Source organism: Pseudorca crassidens, chromosome 19 (assembly GCF_039906515.1).
Source record: "Pseudorca crassidens isolate mPseCra1 chromosome 19, mPseCra1.hap1, whole genome shotgun sequence".
In the NCBI taxonomy this organism is placed as follows: domain Eukaryota; kingdom Metazoa; phylum Chordata; class Mammalia; order Artiodactyla; family Delphinidae; genus Pseudorca; species Pseudorca crassidens.
In genome coordinates, this window is record NC_090314.1 from 50,445,018 (window position 1) to 50,469,186 (window position 24,169).

Consider the following 24,169-nt stretch of genomic DNA (forward strand, 5'->3'; position numbering starts at 1 on the left):
AATATATGCAGTTGATTGAATGCCAAAGGACTCTCTAGAAGCATATGCAAAAAACCTGTAATACTGATTACCTCCAATGACAGGAACTACAGGGCTGCAGGACAAGGGTGGGATGAGACTTTTCATTTTATACCTTCTGAACTTTTTGAATTTTGAACCATGTGAATGTATTACCTGTTCAAAATAAATAAAACCGTAAATTGTTTTTCAGCCTTTTTCCAAAAAAGTGTACATGGTTGTATTCAAAAGCCAGACATACCAAATACATTTGTAAATCCCTATTTTTGGTAAATAGAAAATGAGGATTAGTTCAGTAAATTATTACAAGCTAATGAACAGAGGGAATCTTGGGGACTTGAAACTATACTTAAGTCACTAAGCGAAGGTTTTTACTGTTTTATTCTTTGACAGTCGTTAAAAGAGGTATATGTTAATAAGGATAGGTCACTTACATCTCTTATTTTGATACATCAATAAGAACAGATTTTTACAAAAATACTCTGTCTTAAGTTTTTTAGTGCAGTTCTAGGTGAATGAGTGTGGTAAAGTAGTTTGGAGAAAATTCATTTTGAGGGATAACCCTGGGATTTCCCTGTTCTTTTGAAATTTGGAATGGCTTTATCACCCGAGTAGAGTAATTTCTGGTATTTGTGTTTACTAAATAAACATACTGTACACCAAGGTTTTGTCTGCTTATAGAGCTTTTTGATGCAGAGCTGCCCCTGACAACTCATACCCACCCCATCCCCATGGAAAGTTGCAAAACTGCTTACCTTCTCCAGTAGACTGCAAGGCAGCTTTTTACTCCTTCTGTGCTGTTTAAAGCAGTTTCTCCGGGACTTCCCTGGTGGCGCAGTGGTTAAGAATCCACCTGCCGATGCAGGGGACACAGGTTCGAGCCCTGGTCCGGGAGGATCCCACATGCCACAGAGCAACTAAGCCCGTGTGCCACAACTACTGAGCCTGCGCTCTAGAGCCTGCAAGCCACAACTACTGAAGCCTGCGCACCACAACTACTGAAGCCCACCCACCTAGAGCCCGGGCTCTGCAACAAGAGAAGCCACCGCAATAAGAAGCCCGTGCACCACAACAAAGAGTAGCCCCTGTTCGCTGCAACTAGAGAAAGCCTGCGTGCAGCAATGAAGACCCAACACAGCCAAAAATAAGTAAATTTATTAAAGAAAAGAAAAATAAAGCAGTTTCTCCTACATCATGAAGCACTGCATTCTGGCGGGCAGTCTTAGTTGCTGGGTTGGCAGAGTATGCTCCCCATCCTAGAAACCAGAAGTCTTGGGTATGTCCTTGGGGTATGCTTGTATATCTTGTTAAGCCAGAAAACATAGGGCTTAAAAACAAGATTTCTGTTCAGCTGTTTTAAACAAAAAAACTCTCAAACATTGATCATCTTTACTAGAGTGTTGTAAAACATCAAATTTCTGGTTTAGGTTTGTTTTGCATCATGACTGAAGTTATGAATGGCTAGATTATCTCAAATATCAAATTTCCACTCTGCCTCTCCCATACTTGTTTGAATTCATGCCAGCTCTGATCTCCCAAAGGACAACCCAGGTGTCTCAGCAGTTAAGTTCCATCCATACCTGATGTTGATTGGAGTCCATTTTAGGTGACATTAAACATGTCAAGTTTCCATGCTTTTGCCAGTCCATGTTTTGTTAACATTTCAACTTAACATTTATTAAAAATCTATTATAGGCCAGATACTGTGCTAGGGACTGTTTAAAGATTAGTTTTAAGTATAAAGCGGGTATAGTGGGAGCTAAGGCTGGAGAGGTTGGGGGTGAGGTGAGATTAAAAGTGGTTTTATATGCAGGGACCCATGGTCAGTTTTATTTATTTTTTATTTTTTGTGGTACGCGGGCCTCTCACTGCTGCGGCCTCTCCCGTTGCGGAGCACAGGCTCCTGACGTGCAGGCCCAGCAGCCATGGCTCACGGGCTCAGCCGCTCCACAGCCTGTGGGATCCTCCCAGACCGGGGCACGAACCCGCGTCCCCTGCATCGGCAGGCGGACTCTCAACCACTGCGCCACCAGGGAAGCCCCATGGTCAGTTTTTAATCAAAAAATGGCATAATCTATACAAAGTGAATAGGAGTTAACAAATTTTAAAAATTAGGAATTCCTGATGAGAGTATCCCAAGTATTTTGTGTGTTTTATATTACTCTACTGCTATTGTTTTCAGAACAAACCACTATCTGAAAGTGTTCCCTCCTGCAATTTTTTTTACCAAACTAATAAAGTTCAGCTTAGTTGCTTTATTTATACTTCAGTATAAAACTTAGAGGATGAAGTCCACTTATTTTGCTTCTTTATAAATGAAGGACTATGCCAATGAATTATCAACCATACTATTCAAGACTACCCCTTTTTCTTCAGATATAATCAAGCATCAGGAAATTAATGTTTTTAATATTTATAATATTTTTTCTCCTGGATTAATTTATAATCCTTGTATCGTGAACAATATTTTCACAGTGGTATATCCATTTCAAAATTATGAGGCTTTCAATTTCTTGGTTAATTTTTTTTAATAGCTCTGTATTCTGTGTTCAGGAGAAAATATAGTGAAAGGAGATAAAGAATCTATTAAGAATCTCCTAGAAATATTTGATGGGTTACTGGAGTATCTTACAGAACACATCAGTGAAACATCTCACGAGAAAAGTAAGTTTAAGAAAAAAATTTGGTTTGATTTATATTCTGTGTTATGTCTCTTTGTCTTTTATCTTTTTGCCTGTTTTTCTCCATAGGAATTAGAATCACTAGTACACTATATCTGATAAATTTAATTATAAATTAAATTTCACTTCTCATTGTTCCAAGTGGTTGAAACCTCTATCCTAGGCTACCATCATGTCTTTCGTTAACTTGGTTATTGCTTATAAGTTACTTTAAAGCTAATCTACAATAGAAAGCTAAATCTGACTAAAATTGCTTACTGTCCTATTATTACATGAAATTCCTTACTCCAAAATGTTCTACATCAGAACTGCCATTTTTGTTATAAATTTGGATACTGGGGAGGCATCAGCAGGAAGGGTTGGTACATTTCTGTCTCCAGCCTACACTTCAGTTTGTGACAGCGTGAATATTTTTTATTTCACTTGTCAAGTGACTCAGTTCTCCAAATCGTAACAGTTTATTGTATGAAATTTTGATATTATGTTTTTTTAATGATAAAGATCATTATTGCTATATTATTTTCCAAAGGTGTCATGGTTATTTAAACTGGATCATTAATGTATAAGTGCTATTCATAATCTTTGGTTCCATAAATCCCATTTCTAGGGATTTGTCCTAAGAAAATAATACAAAAGAAAGGTGCTTGAAGGTCTTCATGCAATGTTATTTATCATTGGGGGAAAAAAACAAAACAAAGAACTTTATGTCTTAACAGTTTGAGATTGGTCAGTAAATAATGTATGTATTAATACACAGTGAATAATATATGACCCATATTAGAATGGGTTTACTATTGTAAAGTTATCCAAAACAAGTTTTTAGCAGTAATAGCAATTAGTATAAATTATAATACAAATGAAGACAAAAAATTGGGACAGGCTCATCATTCCTAATTCTCACATTGTTGATGGTGAGACCTATGCTGTGAATATAACATCTGAAATTAATCTTAAATTCTTTAGTTAGAGATAGTTTTCTATCTTTTATCCTTGTTGCTGAAAAAGACTTAAAAGCATATAGAGATAAGGCCTAGAAGGAAAGATTGAAAGGGGAAGAGTAAGGGGAAGAAAACTACCTAAAAGAGTAATTAATTTGAAATGTTCTAACGACAGCAGTCTTTATGATGTAGTACTTGATTGCGTGTAGGGGAGGAATGATAGGCAGTGGGAATGGAGAGGAGGACAGAAATGAGAGATACTTACATGTGAGGCTGGTAATAATGAAATGCTGAGCGGGGGATCTTCCCAGGGGAGGTCAGTAGGATATGATAAGCTTAGTGCTGCTAGAAGGGAGTTTGCTCAGATGGGCCCTCCCTATGTGATAGTACTGTAGTTGGAGAATGTTTTCTGAAGTCTGATTCTCACCTTTGCAGGTCCAAGTTTATATAGCAGTATTACCTAGAGCTGATCAGAATTTTCAACATGCCAATTAATAATGGGAACTAAATCTGTATTATCACTAGTCAGGTCAGGTACAGAGCAGTTTTTTCTGAGTTAGCATTATCATTTACCACTGAAGATCAAGGGATTTGAAGGCAGACTATGGGCTTAATGCTGCCACTTACTGTATGACTCACTAAGTTTCATCCCTCACTGTAGGACTGAAGCTATCTAAGCCTCAGTTTTCTCTTCTGAAATTCTTTCATGATTGTAGTGAAGGTTAATAGATATGCATAAGTAATTTAGCATTGAGCCTAGCCCAGAGTAAATACACAATGAATATTGACTAATGTTGTTAAAATGTTGCTTGGTGAATATAGAAACAGAAAAAAGTGAAGGTGGTTGTTGAAACAGGAAATCTTTAGAAGTGGGATGGGAATATCCAGACGGGTATATCTGAAGTAGGAGGTTTCACCCACATACCTCCCGAAATCACTTCCCTAGTGAGTTACTGCCACTGTGAAAGTGTATTTCTTAAGTATGTTGGGGTAGAAAATAGATTGAGAGTCTTTTTTTTTTTTTTTTTTTTTTTTGGGTGTGCTGTGTGGCATGAGGGATCCTAGCTCCCCGACCGGGGATTGAACCCGTGCCCCTACAGTGGAAGCACAGAGTCTTAACCACCAGACCGCCAGGGAAGTCCCAAGGTTGATAGTCTTAAGGAAAATTTCATCCACACCTTGATGTGGTCTCACTCTTATCTTAGGCTAGGGCATGATTGTCTTGGAGCTTGAGGTAGGCTGACATAGTCATGTTTTTCTGAAGCCACATCCTAGTCACCTTGCCTCAGATATCTCTAACTCACAGATAGAGAGGTGTAAAGAATACTAAATGAACCTACCACCTGGCTTAAAAAATAGAACATTGCTAATACAACTGTAGACCCTGCTTTTAAAGCAACACTAGTGTGCTCATTGCAAGTAATGATTTGGTTCTCACTTCACTTTCACAAGAGCCCAGTGTACCAGGAAGGGGTTGAGGATATTCTACTGTCCTTACCTCTACCCATCCCCTGTAGAGAAACAGTTGCATTAACTTGGGTTTTTGGTATTGTTTTTATCTGTTCCAAACAGGTGAAACTGGACAGCGTTCTAAAGAATCCCATCGAGGAGACCCTTTGGAAGAGCGAGAAAGTACTAAAGAATCCAGATCATCATGGAAAAGAGTTTCTTTTGAGAGGTAGCACTCAATGTCTGTGAATTTAAGCAAAACAAGTTATGCTTTTCCTTCTACTAAGAATTAAAATTGCACACAATATACCAGAATGGCAGCAAAAAAACAAAGCTGATGTGAAAATTTACTAACTTCTCATGTTTTAAACCTCCCTGAGGGAGTTTTAAGAACCTCGAGCTATATATAATACTTAATTCTCAGCATTAGCCACCTACTTAATTTAAAACATTTCCCTTAATCATCAAAGTAGTTCATGTTCCTTGCTGAAAATTTGGAAAGTACAGAGGAATAAAAAAGAAGCAAAAAAAGAAAAAAGATGAACTGTATCATTCAGAACTAAGTAACTGCTTGTTAACATTTTGTTGTAATTTAGCCTTCTTTACTGTTTTTTTCTTTTGGGGATTTAGTCATATTGTCTGTATAATTTTGTTTCCTGCATTTTAAAGTTTAACACATCAAGTCTTTTCCTAACTTGATAAACTCTTTACAATCATTTTTAGTCACTGTATAACATATCATGCATATGGGTGCATCATAATTTACTAAACCACACCTCTGAAGTGGAGGTAGTTGTTCCTTTGTTTTTCATATTATTATTTTTTAATGTGATACATACTTCTGTTTATTCTTTCTCTACTCTGCTTCCACTCATATATTTAAACTACATTCCGAGTGGAAGATTATGAATGATATAAGGCTATTAAAAGTTGCCAAATTACTTTCCCAAAAGGCTGTGACTATTTAAATACCCACCAGCAGTATAAAAGTACTGGGTTACTGCACCCTCATCAACCAGTATCATCGACCAATACCAGAGTTACAGAATTGCTGTTTTCATAGGCAAAATGTAATGTTGTTGCAGGTTTGATTGTACTTCTGCTAAGTAGAGGTTAAACATGCTGCTATGATTTTCCTTTAAGTATCCAATTATCAGTTTTTTTATGGAATTTGTCATGGTTTGAAAAGCACAGGCAAAGCCTTCTTGTTTAAATATAGTATGTTGTAGAAAACGTGTCTTAAAGGAGACCATCAGGAAATAAATTTTTTGACTTTATTTTTCATTATTAGATTAAAAAAATAGCAAAAGTGCAACAATAAAAGGATGTTTAATACAAAATTAATATCCTACCTAGATTCCCTTCACTTCCACACCTCTAAAGTAACCAGTATTTATTGTTCTCTATGTATATTCACCTATACATTTAATCCTTGACACTTCATACACAGCTTTTCCCGCCATACGTGTATCAGTTAAAACAGTTAAGCAGCAGAAGGAAAAGTCTCCTGTTTTCTGCACATAACAATGACGAATCTGAACATCCATAGGCAGGCTGCTTGAAGCAGCTCTTGGGGTCCTCACAGAAAGGGCCCTTTGTGGTCAGGCCAGGCCATCAGTAAGTGAGGAAACTCTTTCAGGTGCTCCTCATCATCTGAGGCATTGGGCCCCTCTTGGGGTGGAGATGAAGCAGAATCCACTGGTGAAATAATTAGACTTGGAGACACAGCACACACCTTTTCTCTAAGAAGTAATGGTGAGTAGTTAAACTTCACATATCAGTTATTGTTATTCAACATAAAACTGTGAAAATGTAAATAGTTAGAAGTGTTTAAAAGTTGAGAAGAATAGAGAGAGCCCTAACTGGACATCAAAATTGAAATTCCAGAATACTGCCATTACCCACTGTATATGAACAGTTGTCCAGAATGAGTCAAGTGGGAGTCCTAGGTGCATGGGCAAATAGGTGGATGCAAGTTTGTCATGTAATATGTGGGACATGATACCCTAGGAAGAAAATTCTGGATGCAGCTTAACAGTTTGGTCACACTCAGAATACCCCCTAAGTATAGTTTCCTGAGCTGGGTGACTCACTTTTTTCATGGTGTCAACCAAGTGTGTACATCCAGTGGCAGTTTTTCTCCCAGGCTTCAGGCCATATTTCCAACAGTCCCTGCTTATACACAGTAAACCTGAATATCTCTCAGCCATGTTTTGAGACTCTCACCTTGCTCTCCTCCAGCCATCCCACTTCCTGTTCTGCCCATCTTGGTTGTCTTGCTTTTCTCTTGGCATCATATAGTTTCTTTTTTCTTTTCTTTTTTTTTGGCCGTGCCATGCAGCTTGCAGGATCTCAGTTTCCCGACCAGGGATTGAACCTGGGCCACGGCAGTGAAAGCCCAGAATCCTAACCACTAGGCCACCAGGGAACTTCCAACATCATATAGCTTCTTTTGTTGGAATGCTCTTCCTTTCTCTTTCTGGCAAACTCACTCTATACAAAGCCCAGCCTCTGAGGCTCTGTATTCCTACATTGTGGTCTTCTCACCTTGACTATTATGTAAACTGTGAGTTCCAGGGACAGTAGCGACCTCCTATTCATTCAGCAAATATTTATTTAATGCCTTCCCTTTGCCAGGCAGTGGTGATACAGTAGTAAACAGAATAGACACAGACACAAATCCCTTCCCTTATAGAACATATATTCTACTTGTGGAGGCAGTCAGTAAATAAGACAAATAAGTGAAATGTCTAATAAAATTATTCATATTCGTCTTAGTATTCCAAAAATTAGCAAAACATTAGGTCCACAATAAGTTTTTTTTTTTAAATGGAAGAACAGGAATGCTAGAGTAGAATTAAGTACATTAAATTATGGGAATCAAGTGGCCTGTATTCTCTTCCAGACTCTGCTACTGGCTGTGTGACTTTGGACAAGCCCCTTATCTTTTCTGAGCCTCTGTTTCTTCAAGTGTGAAATTAGAGAATTAAACTAAACCATCTTTGAAATCCCTTTCAGCATTAACACTCTAATTCCAAGGAATAGACATACCATTCCAAGGAATTGCGTTTGAAGAACCTATGTCTGGGAGGTCAGACAGTAAGCCAAAGACATTTACTTGCCACTGGGATGGGCAAAGTAGCAGAATGACCAGAGTCAAGTGTAGGTAATGCAAGAATGTTTCTTCAAGGTAGAGAGTCAGATGAAAGGGATGGTGATTTTAGAAATGGTGTTCTGTGATAGCAAGTGCCATGTAGAAAGGTTATATCTATAAAAAGTGAATTATTATTTTCAGATTTTAACTTCAGATTATAATGCAATTAAAAGGAAAAAAAGAAGTGGTTGAGAGGGCTTCCCTGGTGGTGCAGTGGTTGAGAGTCTGCCTGCCGACACAGGGGACACGGGTTCGTGCCCAGGTCCGGGAAGATCCCACATGCCGCGGAGCGGCTGGGCCCGTGAGCCATGGCTGCTGAGCCTGCGCATCCGGAGCCTGTGCTCCGCAACGGGAGAGGCCACAACAGTGAGAGGCCCGCGTACCGAAAAAAAAATTGATGTCATATGGTAGCTTCCTTTTATATTTGGATTTAATTCATCAGATAAATGTCATCATATACATTCTTAGACATCTAATTTAGGCTTTAATTCCAGGACTATAAATCTTTCTTTTTTATTGCAATATAATTGACATATAACATTATATTACTTATACAGATGTACAATATGATTCTTCAGTAGTATGTATTGCAAAATGATTACCACAGTATGTCTAGTTAACATTCGTTACCAAAAAATTACAAACTTTTTTCTTGTGATGAGAACTTTTAAGATCTACTCTATTAGCAACTTTCAAATATACAACACAGTATTTTTTTCTTAAACCTTTTTTAAAATTGAGATATAGTTGATGTACAATATTATATGTTACAGGTGTACAGCATAGTGATTCACAATTTTTAAATTTTTATATTCCATTTATAGTTATTATAAAGTATTGGCTATATTCCCTGTGTTGTACAATATATCCTTGTATCTTATTTTATACATAATAGTTTGTACCTCTTAACCCCTTCCCTGTCTTGCCCCCTCCCCACTGGTAACCACTAGTTTGTTCTCTATATCTGTGTGTTTGTTTCCTTTTTGTTATATTCACTAGTTTGTTTTATTCTTTAGCTTCCACATATAAATGATATCATATAGTATTTGTTTTTCTGTCTGACTTATATCACTTAGCATAATACCCTCCAGGTCCATCCATGTTGTTGCAAATGGCAAAATTTTCATTCCATTTTTATGGGTGAGTAGTAGTCCATTATATATATATATATATACACACCACATTTTCTCTATCCATCCATTTGTTTGTTTTTTTTTTTCATCCATTTGTTGATGGACACAGGTTGCTTCCATATCTTGGCAATTATAAATAATGCTGCTATGAATGTTGGGGGTGCATGTATCTTTTCAAATTAGTGTTCCCATTTATTTTGGATATATAACCAGAAGTGGAGTTGCTGGGTCATATGGTAGTTCCGTTTTTAGCTTTTTGAAAAACTGTTATACTGTTCTCCACAGTGGCAGCACCAATTTGCATTCCCACCTGTAGTGTACAAGGGTTCCCTTTTTTCCACATCCTCACCAGCATTTGTTATCTGTGGTCTTTTTTTGGGGGGGGGGTCAACATACACTTATTTTAATGTATTTTTTTATTAATTTTTATTGGAGTATAGTTGCTTTTCAATGCTGTGTTAATTTCTTTTGTATGGCAAAGTGAATCAGTTATATGTATACATATATTTCCTCTTCTTTAGATTTCCTTCCCATTTAGGTCACCACAGAGCATTGAGTAGAGTTCCCTGTGCTATACAGTAGGTTTTCATTAGTTATCTGTTTTATACATAGTAGTGTATATATGTCAATCATAATTTCCCAATTCATCCCACCTGCCCCCTTCCCCCCTTGATATCCATAAGTTTGTTCACTATATCTGTGTCTCTATTTCTGCTTTGCAAATAAGTTCATCTGTACCATTTTTCTAGATTCCACATGTAAGTGATATTATACAATATATTTCTCTTTCTGACTTATTTTACTCTGTATGACACTCTCTAGGTCTATCCACTTCTCTGCAAATGGCATTATTTCATTCTTTTTTTATGGCTGAGTCGTACTGCATTGTATATATGTACCACATCTTCTTTATCCATCCCTCTCTTGATAGACATTTAGGTTGCTTCCATGTCCTGGCTATTGTAAATAGTGCTGCAGTGAACATTGGAGTGCATGTATCTTTTTGAATTACGGTTTTCTCTGGTATCTGTGGTCTTTTTGATGATAGACATTCTGACAAGTGTGAGGTGATATCTCATTGTGGTTTTAATTTGCATTTCTCTGATGATTAGCGATATCGAGCATCTCTTCATGTGCCTGTTAGCCATCTGTATGTCTTTTTTGGAAAAATGTCTATTCGGGTCTTCTGCCCTTTTTTTTTTTGCGGTACGCCAGCCTCTCACTGTTGTGGCCTCTCCTGCTGCGGAGCACAGGCTCCGGACGCGCAGGCTCACGGGCCAGCCGCTCTGCGGCATGTGGGATCTTCCCAGACCGGGGCACGAACCCGTGTCCCCTGCATCGGCAGGCGGACTCTCAACCACTGCGCCACCAGGGAAGCCCTTCTGCCCATTTTTTAATTGGGCTTGTTTTGTTTGATGTTGAGTTGTATGAGCCTTTTATATATTTTGGATATTAATCTCTTTGTCAGTCATCTCATTAGCAAATATTTTCTAATTTTAAAGGTTGTCTTTTTTTGTTTGTTTGTTTGTTTTTCTGGCCACACGGCGTGGCATATGGGATTTTAGTTCCCTGTCCAGGGATCGAACCTGCACCCCCTGCATTGGAAGCACAGAGTCTCAACCTCTGGACCATCAGGGAAGTCCCTAAAGGTTGTCTTTTTGTTGATGGTTTCCTTTGCTGTGCAAAAACTTATAAGTCTAACTAGGTCCCATTTGTTTATTTTTGCTTTTATTTCCTTTGCTTTAGGAGACAGAGCCAAAAAGATACTGCTACAATTTATGTCAAAGAGCGTTCTGCATATGTTTTCTTCTAGGAGTTTTATGGTTTTTGGTCTTACATTTAGACCTATAATCCAATTTGAGTTTACTTTTGTACATGGTGTGAGAAAATGTTGTAATTTCATTCTTTTACATGTATCTGTCCAGTTTTCCTAGCACCACTTATTGAAGGACTTTTTCTCTGTTGTATATTATTGCCTCCTTGTCATAGATTAATTGACCTTCAGTGTGTGGGTTTATTTCTAGGCTCTCTATTCTGTTCCACTGATTTATGTATCTGGCTTTGTGCTAGTTCCATACTGTTTTGATTACTGTAGCTTTGTAGTATAGTCTGAAGTCAGAGAGCGTGAACCCTACAGCTCCTTTCTTGCTCAAGATTGTTTTGGCTATTCAGGGTCTTTTGTGTTTCCATACAAATTTTAACATTATTTGTTCTAGTTCTGTGAAAAATGTCATTGGTAATTTGGTAGGGATTGCATTGAATATGTGAATTGCCTTGACTAGTATAGTCAATTTAACAGTATTCTTCTAATTCTTGAACATGGTATATCTTTACATCTGTGTGTCATCTTCAGTTTCTTTCATCAGTGTCTTATAGTTTTCTGAGTACAAGTCTTTTACCTCCTTAGGTAGGTTTATTCCTGGGTGTCTTATTCTTTTTGGTGCAGTGACAAATGGGATTGTTTCCTTAATTTCTCTTTCTGATAGTTTGTTGTTAGTGTATAAAATTGTGACAGATTTCTTCATATTAATTTTGTATCCTGCAACTTTACTGAATTCACTGGTGAGCTCTGGTAGTTTTCTGGTGGCTTCTTTAGGATTTTCTATATATAGTATCATGTCATCTGCAAACTGATAGTTTTACTTCTTCCTTTCCAATTTAGATTCCTTTTATTTTTTTCTCTTGTCTGATTGCTGTGGCTAGGACTTTCAATTCTATGTTGCATAAATGTGGTGAGAGAGGGCATCCTTGTCTTGTTCCTGATCTTAGAGGAAAATGCTTTTGGCTTTTCACCATTGAGTATGATGTTAACTGTGGGTTTCTTACATATGGCCTTTATTACGTTGAGGTATGTTCCCTCTATGACCACTTTCTGGAGAGTTTTTATCATAAATGGGTGTTGAATTTTGTCAAAAGCTTTTTCTGCATCTATTAAGATGATCCTTTGATTTTTATTCTTTCAGTTTGTTAATGTGGTACAGATTCTGAAAATCTTTGCATCCCTGGGATAAATCCCACTTGATCATGGTGTAGGATCCTTTCAATGCGTTGTTGGATTCGGTTTGCTAATATTTCATTGAGAATTTTTGCATCTATGTTCACCAGTGATTTGGGCCTGTAATTTTCTTTTTTTGTGATATCTTTGTCTGGTTTTGGTATCAAGGTGATGCTGGCCTCATTGAGTGAGTTCGGAAGTGTTCCTTCCTCTGCGATTTTTTGGAATAGTTTGAGAAGATTAGGTGTTAACTCTTCTCTACGTGTTTGGTAGAATTCAGCTGTGAAGCCATCTGGTCCTGGACTTTTTGTTTGTTGAGAGTTTTTAAATTAGTGATTCAGTTTCGTTACTGGTAATTGGTCTGTTCGTATTTTCTGTTTCTTCCTGGTTCAGTCTTGGGAGATTGTACATTTCAAAGAATTTGTCCTTTTCTTCTAGGTTGTCCATTTTATTGGCATCTAGTTGTTTGTAGTAGTCTCTTATGATCTTTTGTATTTCTTTGGTGCTGGTTGTAACTTTTCTTTTTTCCCTTCTGATTTTATTGATTTGGACCTTCTCTCTTTTTTTCTTGATGAGTCTGGCTAAAGGTTTATCAATTTTGTTTGTTTTTTCAAAGAACCAATTCTTAGTTTCATTGATTTTTTTCTACTGTTTTTTTTAGTCTCTATTTTATGTTTCTGCTTTGACCTTTCTTTCCTTCTACTAACTTTGGGTTTTGTCTGTGCTTTTTTTAGTTCTTTTAGGTATAAGGTTAGGTTGTTTATTTGAGGTTTTTTTGTTTCGTGAGGTAAGCTTGTATCACTAACTTCCCTCTTAGAACTGCATTTGCTGCATCCCGTAGATTTTGGATTATTATGTTTTTGTTTTCATTTGTCTCCAGGTATTTTTTTAATTCCTCTTTGATTTCTTCAGTGATCCATTGATTGTTTAACAGCATATTGCTTAACCTCTATGTGTTTGTGTTTTTTGCAGTTTTTCTTGTAGTTGATTACTAGCTTCCTAGTGTTGTGGTCAGAAAAGATGCTTGATGTGATTTCAGTTTTCTTAAATTTACTGAGGTTTATTTTGTGACCTAGCATGTGATCTATTCTGGAGAATGTTCCATGTGCACTTGAAAAGAATGTGCGTGCTGCTTCCTTTGGATCGAATGTTCTGTACATCTATTAAGCCCATCTGGTCTAATGTGTCATTTAAGGCTAGTGTTTCCCTATTGATTTTCCGTCTGGATGATCTGCCCATTGATTTAAGTGGGGTGTTAAAGTCCCTTATTATTACTGTGTTACTGTCAGTTTCTTCCTTTATGTCTGTTAATGTTTGCTTTATGTATTGAGGTGCTTGTATATTGGGTGCATTTATATTTACAGTTATTATGTCTTCTTCTTGGATTGATCCCTTGATCATAATTTAATGTTCTCCTTTGTCTTTTGTAATAGTCTTTAATGTCTATTTTGTCTAATATGAGTATTGCTACCCCTGTTTTCTTTTGTTTTCCATTTGCAGTGTCTCTCTCTATTTCCATATATATATGTGATTGTCTTAAGTTGCTGATTTCTCACCTTTTTTTTTTTTTTTTTTGCGATACGCAGGCCTCTCGCTGTTGTGGTCTGTCCTGTTGCGGAGCATAGGCTCTGGACGCGCAGGCTCAGCGGCCATGGCTCACGGGCCCAGCTGCTCCACGGCATGTGGGATCTTCCCGGACCGTGGCACGAACCCGCGTCCCCTGCATTGGCAGGCGGACTCTCAACCACTGTGCCACCAGGGAAGCCCTGATCTCTCACTTTTAAATGCATTTTAACAACCCTGCACCTGTACTTCCCTTCCTTTATGATTACTGTTTTTGATATCATATCTTATATCTGATTGTTTTGTGTATCCTTAACTGCTTATCATGGATATAAATGATTTTACTCCTTTTCTCTTTTAACCTTACTAACTTTGTGTGTGGATAATTTCCTACCTTTACTGTATGGTTGCCTTTAGCAATGAACTGTTTCATTTTGTAATTTTCACCTTTCTAGTTATGGCCTTTTCTTTTTCACTTAGAGAAGTTCCTTTGACATTTGTTGTAAAGCTGGTTTGGTGATGCTGAACTCTTTTAGCTTTTGCTTGTCTGTAAACTTTTTGATCTTTCCATCAAATCTGAACGAGAGCCTTGCTGGGTAGAGTATTCTTGGTTGAAGGTTTTTCCCTTTCATCACTTTAAATATAGCCTGCCACTCCCTTCTGGCCTGCAGAGTTTCTGCTTAAAAGTCAGCTGATAGCCTTGTAGGAGTTCTCTTGTATGTAATTTGTTGCTTTTCCCTTGTTGCTTTTAAAGGTATTTTTAAAATTTTATTTATTTAATTTATTTATTTTTGGCTGCATTGGGTCTTTGTTGCTGCACATGGGCTTTCTCTAGTTGCGGTGAGCAGGGGCTACTCTTCGTTGCAGTGCAGTGGCTTTTCTTGTTGCAGAGCATGTGTTCTAGGCGCCCAGGCTTCAGGAGTTGTGGCTCGCGGGCTCTGGAGCGCAGGCTCAGTAGTCGTGGCATACAGGCTTAGTTGCTCTGCAGCATGTGGGATCTTCCCAGACCATAGCTCAAACCCGTGTCCCCTGCATTGGCAGGTGGTTTCTTAACCACTGTGCCACCAGGGAAGCCCCCCTTGTTGCTTTTAATATTCTCTCTTTACCTTTAATTTTTGCTCTTAGAACTAGAGTGTGTCTTGTAGTATGGGACTTCTCTGTGCTTCCTGGACTTGGCTGTCTGTTTCCCTTCCCAGGTTAGGGAAGTTTTCAGCTATTATGTCTTCAAATGTTATCAGCTCCTTTCTCTCTCTCTTATCCTTCTGGAACGCTTATAAATGCGAGTATTAGTGCATCTCATATTGTCCTAGAGATCTCTTAAGTGTTCTCATTTCTTTTGATTTCTCTTTAATTCGTTCAGCATCAGTGATTTCCACTACCCTGTCTTCTAGCTCACTGATCCATTCCTCTGTATCATTTAATCTACTTTTAATTCCTTCTAGTGTATTTTTCATTTGTTATTGTATTCTTTATTTCTATCTTCTTGTTCTTTATATTTTCTAACTCTTCATTAAAAACTTCTAATTTCTCATTCTGTGCATCCATTCTTCTCCCATGTTCTTTGATCATCTTTATGATCACTACCCTGAACTCCTTCTCCAGTAGATTGCCTATCTCCACTTCACTTAGTTCTTCTTCTGGGGTTTTATCTTGTACCTTTATCTGGAACGCGTTACTCTGTTGCCTCATTTTGCCTAAGTTGCTGTTTTTATTTTTATGTATCTGGTATGTTGATTATATTTCCCAACTTTGGAGAAGTGGCCTTTTGTTGGAAACGCCTTATGTGTCCCAGCAGTATGTCCTATCTGAGCTATATGCTCTAGCGGTTCCCCCTATGAGGACTGCATGGGTCTTTCTATTGTGGTGGGCTATGTGGGCAGTCTGGTATGCTTGGTTGGCCCCTGGGCCAGTTGGTTGCCTTGTGCAGAGGCTGCCAGCTGCTGGTTGGCTGGTCACGAGGTGGCATAAGGTGGCTAACTGCATAACCACAGGGACCCCCGGGGCTTATACTGGCTCAGTGGTGCGGAGAGTCAGGGTCTAGAAGACTCCAGGGCTGTTGCCTGCCCACTGGTGGGTGAAACCAGGTCCTTGGTTAGTGCTGGTCTACTGGCGGACAGAGCCAGGTCCTGGTTGCAGAGCCCAGGGTCCCAGAGCTTGTGTTGGATCGCTGGGGGGTGGGGGCGGGGGGCGCAGTTCCTGATACAGTTGAGTATGGGGTCTGGGGTGTCCTGAAGCTTGTGTTGGCCTGCTGGTGGGCAAGGCTGTGGCCCAGCTGGTCCCAGCACAGGGTCTGGCCTGCTAGTGGGCAGGCTGGGTCCATAAGTTGCAGGACTAGTTTTCTTTCTTTTTTTTTTTTAATAATTTTTTTAAATTAATTAATTTGGTTGTGCCAGGTCTTAGTTGAGGCTCACAGGCTCCTTTGTTGAGGTTCACCAGCTTCTTAGTTGTGGCAGGCGGGCTTCCTTAGTTGCGGCTCACCAGCTCCTTAGTTGCAGCAGGAAGGCTTCCTTAGTTGTTGCATGGAAATTCTTAATTGCAGCGTGCATGTGGGATCTAGTTCCCTGACCAGGGTTCGAACCCGGGCCCCCTGCATTGGGAGCGCAGAGTCTTAACCACTGCGCCACCAGGGAAGTCCCGGGACTAGTTTTCTTGAGTCTCATGTCTGTCCCCTGGTGGGAGAAGCTGGTCCAGAGGCTAGAGCAGGCTCTCTGAAGGGCAGGGCCAGGGCCCAGTGGATTCTGGGACTGGTGCATGCCTACTGGTGGGTGAAGCTGGGTCCTGGGCCCTCTGGTGAGCAGGTCCATGTCCCAAGGCTGCATCTGTGGGCTCAGGGGATCTTAAGGCAACCTGCCTGCTGATGGGTGGGGCTGTGTCCCTGCCCAGTTAGTTGCTTGGCCTGATGTGTCCCAGCACTGGCACCTACAGGCTGTTGGGTTGGGGCCATGTCTTGGCGCTAATGAGCTAGAGGTAGGATTCCACAGTGGCGCTTGCCAGCACCAAGGGTCCACATGGTAGAAGGAGCTCCTAAAAAAGGCTGCTGCCAGTGTCTGTGTTCTCATGGTGAACTCCAGTTGCCTCTTGCCTCTCCGGGAAGCTCTCTAAGATCAGCAAGTAGATCTGGCCTAGGCTCCTCTCAAATTACAGCTTCTGTCCTGTGTCTCAGTAGATTTTGTGTGTGCCCTTTAAGAATGAAATCTCTATTTCCTGCAGCCCTCTGGTATTCCCAAAAGTAATCTCCAGTGGTCTTCAAAGCCAAATGTTCTGGGAGCTCATGTTCCCGGTGCAGGCCCCCCAGGCTGGGGAGCCTATGTGGGACTCAAGACTTTGGCAGAACCTTTACAAAGTAATTGTTCTCCTTTGTGGGTCACCCACTGGGGGGTATGGGACTTGACTATATTGCAAGTCTGCCCCTCCTAGCCATCTCGTTGTGGTTCGTTCTTTATGTCTTTAGTTGTAAAAGATCTTTTTTGGTAGGGTCCTGTCTTTTTCATCAATGGTTGTTCTGCAGATGGTTGTGATTTTGGTGTGCCTATGAGAGGAGGTGAGCTCAGAGTCTTTCTACTCTGCCATCTTGGCCATCTCCCTTCCTTAAACCTTTTATATAAGTAAGGAGAAACCCCTTCCTAAGCACCTTGTAACAGGATACACAGCAGGACCTCACCATTATGCAAATCTGGCCTGCCCCTGGGGCCAAGGCACTGCTGCTCTGTGACTGAGTGGGGGAGGGGGTAATGAGGTCTCTACAAGAATTGGGGTTTGCTTTATAGGTGGCGTGAGCCAGATTCCTTATGGAGGAGCCTGGGATGAGAGTTCTTTGGCACCAGGGCACCCCCCCAATACAGTATTAATGTAGTCACCATATGGTACATTACATCCCTATAACTTATTTTATAACTGGAAGTTTGTCTTCTGACCATCTTCACTCATTTGTTCTACTGAAGACCCTTTTTTTTTTTTTTTTGGTAAATGAGATGTATTTACTATACAGATACTTAAATAATTGATTTTTTTTTTTTTTTGCCTGCACCGTGCAGCTTGCAGGATCTCAGTTGCCTGACCAGGGACTGAACCCTGGCCATCGCATTGAAAGCTCCGAATCCCAGCCATTAGGCCACCGGGGAACTCCCTAATTGAAATATTAATGCTTACAGTGAAGAAGTTCACAATCTCTGCAGTAATAAAACAGTATGTTCTAAAACAGTCTGAAGATCATTGAGAGAAATTTGTGTAACTTTCAGTCTGACCAATTAAAATTTCCAGATGATAACTAAGCATGAGATTTTAGGAGAAATTCCATCAAAAAGAAAGAGCATATGAAATGGTTATTCAAGGAGTCAAAGAAAAAAATGGACCCAGATAAAAATGAATTAGTCTGTGGTCAAACTGATGACAAATTCAGTATAATGAAATTGAGGACCAAGTTGTGAACATTATGTCTTAGAGGATATTCATGTGAAATATGAAGTTATGTAGGGAAATTTACATACTTAAAACATTTTGGTATGAAAATGGCCATACTGCACTGGATTGTGGAAAAGGAGAGCCCAAAAAGATGTATTTGCAGATTTTTAAAAGACATCAGTTGAGTGTCAAAATTTTGAAAATACAGTATTCGGGAATAAATTGTGTGGATTTGGGGATCTGTACAAGGTGAATTTTTCTGTTTTTAGTGATTTTATCAGTTGACCGTATCGGTAAACAACGAGTTTTCAGGGTGCATTCTCATACTTTCAAAGTGAGGACTAAGTTTACGGTGAAGTCTTTCATTAAACTGAAGAAGGGATAGATAAATAGAAAGTTATTTAGAGAGGGAAAGTCATTAATCCATTTTGTTTATGGGAAGTTTGTGTATTGTAGATTTCCAAGGGAGCAAAGTGGATATTCCCTCAATTTCAGAACTATTTTTAATGTAGCTCTCTGTGTATTAACATTATAGAGCTGATTCAAAATATTAAGCGTTTGAAAATTAGACAAAACAATTCGTTTGACCTACAAATCTTTGATTATGGTACCAGCCAAGATCTCTAGTTTAGAGATATACCTGTGCAACAGTCAGCATTTCTGTTACAAGTCTGGCACCTATTTTTCTAAAGCAAAGGAATGAAACATTGTGTAAAACTTTGTTTTTAAGTTATATAAATGATTCTGGGCTACAGAACTACATATTGCTATCTGATAGTTATTAAAAGTAATTGGTATTTCAAGCAATCAGACCAACATAGTTCTATGCTTATGTCACTTCTGATGTTTTTATCCTCAGGGTATTAAACTCATAGCTTTTAGTCTAACATTCAGCAATAAAAAAGTTTTACTTTAATATTTTCTAGGTGCCCAAGGTCCTAATGAAATGCAGTCTAAAAAAGCCTCAACCCTACCATGTTCTGACTCACATGAAGAAGTGTTGAACACTCCCTTATCTAGTTTTTTGTCCAAGAGTGGGACATCCTTTGTTGAAGACAGTGAGTAGTAATGCATTGAGTTCTTGAGACTATTGCTGTGAGTTGAAGCCAATCGTTCTTGTGGCAGTTGCTATTAGCCTTTTTACTTTTGTTGCTCTACAATTAATGCGATTCATTTTGGTTTTATGTGACCTCATTTGTAAATGTTTGCTATTAATTATGAACTCGGATTTCTTCATAAGATGGTCTTTGGTCACATGTTTTGCATCTGCTATTTTATTTAAATCCTCTCCTCTCAAACAGAGACTTTAGGACAATAAGAGTCTGTTACGTTAGACTGATTAGATGTCAGTTGGTGGTCTTCAAATTATAATAACTTGAAAAATATTCTCATTTTGTATTGTCTCTGAGGTTTTCATATGGTTAGTATTATATAAAGTCATTGTTAATGGCTAACTATTTTTATAACATGTGGATAAACCATAATTTATATAGCTATTCTTTAAGCCATTTAGGTTTTTAGTAATTTTTCATTGTTTTTAAATGACTTTAGGAAGCATTTTTATGATAATAACATTAAAATTGCATTCTTCCTGATTTAATTAGGTCCCTACTTGTTTACTGAGGATGAGTCCCTATTTTCATTGTTTTTTAGGTGTGTTTTTTTTTTCTCAAGTTTAAAATACAGTTCTAAGTAGTGTGTGTGAACATGTTTGTATAGGGTATGTGTATATATAAAATGATACAGGATATATATATATATAAAAAATGGTTTATTTCTTAGAGTTCATCTTAATGTCCACTTTGATTTGTCCAACTAGCAGAAATTCCTTCTGTGGATATGATCCCAAATGCTAGGAAGTTAGGGGAGCCTATCCGATCAGCTATTCCTTTACATCCACCTTACCATCCTTCAGCGCCTCGAGCTCCCTGCCCCATAGGAAAAGAATACTTGCGTTCAAGTCACTGCTCCCCTACTGTGAATTCTACTGGAGAAGGCACAGCATTTTCTGTGGTAAGTGGAAAAGCTTGCTTTCAACTGGTGAAAAGTCTATAGATTTAAAAAGGTTTCTGCTAGAATTGTAGTCAAGGATACTGCACTAATCAGAGCACTGTACTTCTTAAAATTTACCTCTGCATATACCTGTATATTCTTACCCTAGGAAGATAGGGACAGGATGACTATGTAAAAGGGGAAATAGTAAGAGCCAACACATACTGAGTGTTTATTTTGTGCCAGGCACAGTTCTGCCTAATTTGCAGGTATCGAAGAAATTTCTTCTTACAGCACAGCTCTCGAGTAGGTACTATTTATATTTCCCATGGGGAAGCTGAAATAGAGAGTTTAAGAATCTTGTCTGAGGTCACACAGCAATTGTAGAATTAGGATTAGAATTCAAGCATTCTAGTTTCAGTACCCATATTGTATGTCTCTAATTGAGTAATTGAAATGTTTTAACATATAGAAAAGTGTCAAAACTAATCTTTCATCCATATTCCTATTATCCAGCATGAACTACCATTAACATTTTGGCCTATTAGCTTCCACTCTTTTCTTCTTTGAAAATAAAATCCTTTTTTACACAGTCATCCTTTTTCTATCTTTTTAGCAACAAGAACGCTCAGGTATATGCCAAGGGTAAATTTATAAACAATGATACACTCTCATAATTAAAAATTCATACAGTGCCGAAAAAGTAGTTAGCATTAGGTGACCATAATTCTAAACATTCTGTGCATCTATTTAGATAGGAGGGTGGATGGATAAAAAGAGAAAAAAGGGATCATAGGATAATGGTTACATTTGGGGAAGGCTTGCAGGGATGGTGGAAGGCCTTCTGAGTTGCTGGTAATATTCTTTTTCTCTACCTGGGTTGCAGTTAGGTGGGAGTATTCTTTTTCAAATAATTCTTGAGCAGGACACTAACTTCAATTTTAAACGTTTTTTAAAAATGTGATTATATTATAGTTATTTACTAAAAAGTATTAAATTTAATTTTACTTTAATAGAAGAAAAAGATACTGAAGTGAAATTGAAGAGATTGTTAAACATCAGATGTTTCTTTATCACAAGAAATATTTTCTATAAGATTCCCTCTAAAGTTAAGAAATAAATTGTTTAAAATGTTGAGCTTATATTCATATTTTGGAGGTTTTGTCTTGTTTCAGTTTTGGACAGTTTCTATTGACTTCTTGATATGAAAGATAATGACTTTAATACTTTCCACTTGCGATTTGATCATTTTTTCATTGTCCACATGTAGCTGTAACCCCTAAATTTTTATATTTGAGAACACCTTACTTGCATTTATATTTGAATGCAATCCTGAGCCATGCTTTTTCTTTGAGTACAAGTTTATAGACATTGCTCCATCCTTTGGCATTGGGAATCAATGGAGTGTTTTGACAAATGTGTGTCTTAAAAAAGCAAAACATGGAGAATGAAGGGATCTAGCTTTGTGTTACAGGTCCTCCCTTCCCATCACACCCAAAATGTTCTTATTTTTGTGTCTTCCTTATATCTCTTTCAAATCAACTCTGTTTTTAATAGGAACCAGATAATAGAGTTTTCTTAAATTCCAAGTTGTCTAAAGATGGCAAACAGGAAATGTATCCAGTTCAGGTCCAAGGCCCTAGGACAAGGAAGCTTCCCAAAGGAAAAAGGTAACATTACTGTAGGCTTCAATGTTTACAGTCTGTCTGCAAAGGGATTTGAAGAGTTAAGGATATACTCTCCAAATTTTGCTGTGAAGACCAGTATGAAATATTTGGTAAAACATGTATTACAGTAGTTTTGAACTAAGTAATGTACATACACTTGTCTACTTAAATATGTCACAAGGTCACTTTTTATTACAGGTATGAAAACAGAACTGCAGTCTCATCCTGGGATTCACCTTTCTCCCAGAGGGCAGGAAAGAGGTTAACAGAACAAGAATTACATGCAGTATCAGAGAAACTATCTCAGCGCCTCTCTGAACTAGATTGGGCAAGTCTTGTTTTTTAATCTGTATTGAGATTGCCATAGTTGGTGAGCATTTAAGTGATTTTACAATTGAAGGTGAGAGCTAAGCTAAGGTACTAGGAAGTTAGTTGCGTCTTACTTACTGAAAATCTTCCATAAGTCAAGCAGGTAGGACATAGGATGAGAAATTATATCCTAGCCTTTTATTATGTAACCAAATTTGGTATAGATTTATCCAAATTTTTATCAAATTCTATCTATTTATTTATTTATTTGGCTGTGTCAGGTCTTAGTTGCGGCATGCGGGATGTTTTATTGAGGTGCCCGGGCTCTTCATTGCGGCACGCGGTCTTCTCTAGTTGTGGTGTGTGGGCTCAGTAGTTGCAGCCCGTGGGCTCTCTAGTTGTGGCGTGCAGGCTCCAAAGTGCACAGGCCTCAGTAGTTGTGGCGCGTGGGCTGTAGAGCACACAGGCTCAGTATTTGTGGTACACAGGCTCTAGAGCGCACGGGCTCAGTAGTTGCTGTGTGCAGGCTTAGTTGTCCTGTGGCACGTGGGATCTTAGTTCCCCAACCAGGGATTGAACCCGCATCCCCTGTATTGGGAGGCGGATTCTTAACCACTGGACCACTCGGGAAGTCCCAAATTTTTATCGAATTCTGATGAAAACTAAATAATTTAATGTAACTGATTATATTAAACCGTATATCTTTAGATATATCTGTATTGTTTCCCTTTGTCACTAAAGACACATTTGGTATAAAATTAGATGGATCTCTGATTTTCACAAAATACTGTAGTTTGGGGGTATCATTGAATAAATATATTAAATCCCTATGTGACTTACTCTTAAGTTTACTGAAACTGAATAGTCCATGGCATTGATGTATATATATCCTTTAGAAACTATGCATAAGCATCTGAAAATTTGTGTCTAAACTTGGGCTTAATTATCTGAGAAAACTTTTAAAAGGTTATATCTGTCTAATCTTTCCAACTTGCATTCTGCTGAAGTCAATGAAAGATGTTAAAAAGAATTTTCTTGATAGATGTTAAAAAGTGCCCTGGGTGATCGAATTAAAGAGAAGACCAGCTTTGAAGAGGAGGATATTGGAAATGAAGAGGTGGAAAGTGGAAATGATGAGACACTGTCTCAGCATAGTGACAGCATCGTGGAGTATGGGCCGAAGAAGCAAAGGCCAGGTACCTATCTCAGGCCAGGTTAAGGACGTCCCCAGAAACCACTTAGCCACTCTGATCTAATGACTGGCTTTCTTTTTTAAATATTTCAGAAATATGTGAAAGCATCAAAAATAATATCAAATACCTGTATCTCCATCTAGAAGTAGCAGATGTTAACAGTTATATTTGCTTTACACCTTTTGTGTTTAAGAAATAGAGTTAAAATCTCTTCTCTTGTCCCCACATTCTTTTTCTTTCCCTCAAAGAAATTACTCTCTCAAAGTTGGTATCTTTTCTTAATATCTCTGTTTTTTATTTTTAATTTTTTCCAGGTTTATTGAGATATAATTAACATACAGCATTGTATCATGTAAGGTGTACAACATAATGATTTGATATATGTGTATATTGCAGAATGATTACTACAGTAAGTTTAGTTAACATCTGTTATTTCACATTCAGTTTTTTTATGTGATGATAACTTTTTTTAATTAATTTATTTTTATTTATTTTTGGCTGTGTTGGGTCTTCGTTTCTGTGCAAGGGCTTCCTCTAGTTGCAACGAGTGGGGGCCACTCTTCATCGCGGTGCGCGGGCCTCTCACTGTCGCGGCCTCTCTTGTTGCGGAGCACAGGCTCCAGACGCGCAGGCTCAGTAGTTGTGGCTCACGGGCCCAGTTGCTCCGCGGCATGTG

The 24,169-nt window shown here is 38.4% G+C and overlaps 1 protein-coding gene across 6 annotated transcripts in view; it reads left to right on the plus strand.

Annotated features, from left to right (window-relative positions):
• Positions 1–24,169, plus strand: part of CEP95 (centrosomal protein 95) — a 59,080-nt gene that overhangs the window by 3,730 nt on the left and 31,181 nt on the right. For 2 of the 6 annotated variants that reach the window (XM_067715016.1, XM_067715013.1), the window contains exons 4-11: positions 2,572–2,682; positions 5,210–5,315; positions 6,726–6,841; positions 19,259–19,390; positions 20,152–20,345; positions 21,882–21,994; positions 22,190–22,319; positions 23,343–23,496. In XM_067715016.1, coding sequence (XP_067571117.1) covers positions 2,572–2,682; positions 5,210–5,315; positions 6,726–6,841; positions 19,259–19,390; positions 20,152–20,345; positions 21,882–21,994; positions 22,190–22,319; positions 23,343–23,496 — 1,056 coding nt within the window. Of the gene's footprint in view, positions 1–2,552; positions 2,683–5,209; positions 5,316–6,725; positions 6,842–19,258; positions 19,391–20,151; positions 20,346–21,881; positions 21,995–22,189; positions 22,320–23,342; positions 23,497–24,169 lie in introns of all 6 variants that reach the window. The other 4 variants (XM_067715014.1, XM_067715015.1, XM_067715018.1 and 1 more) reach the window with 4 other exon arrangements.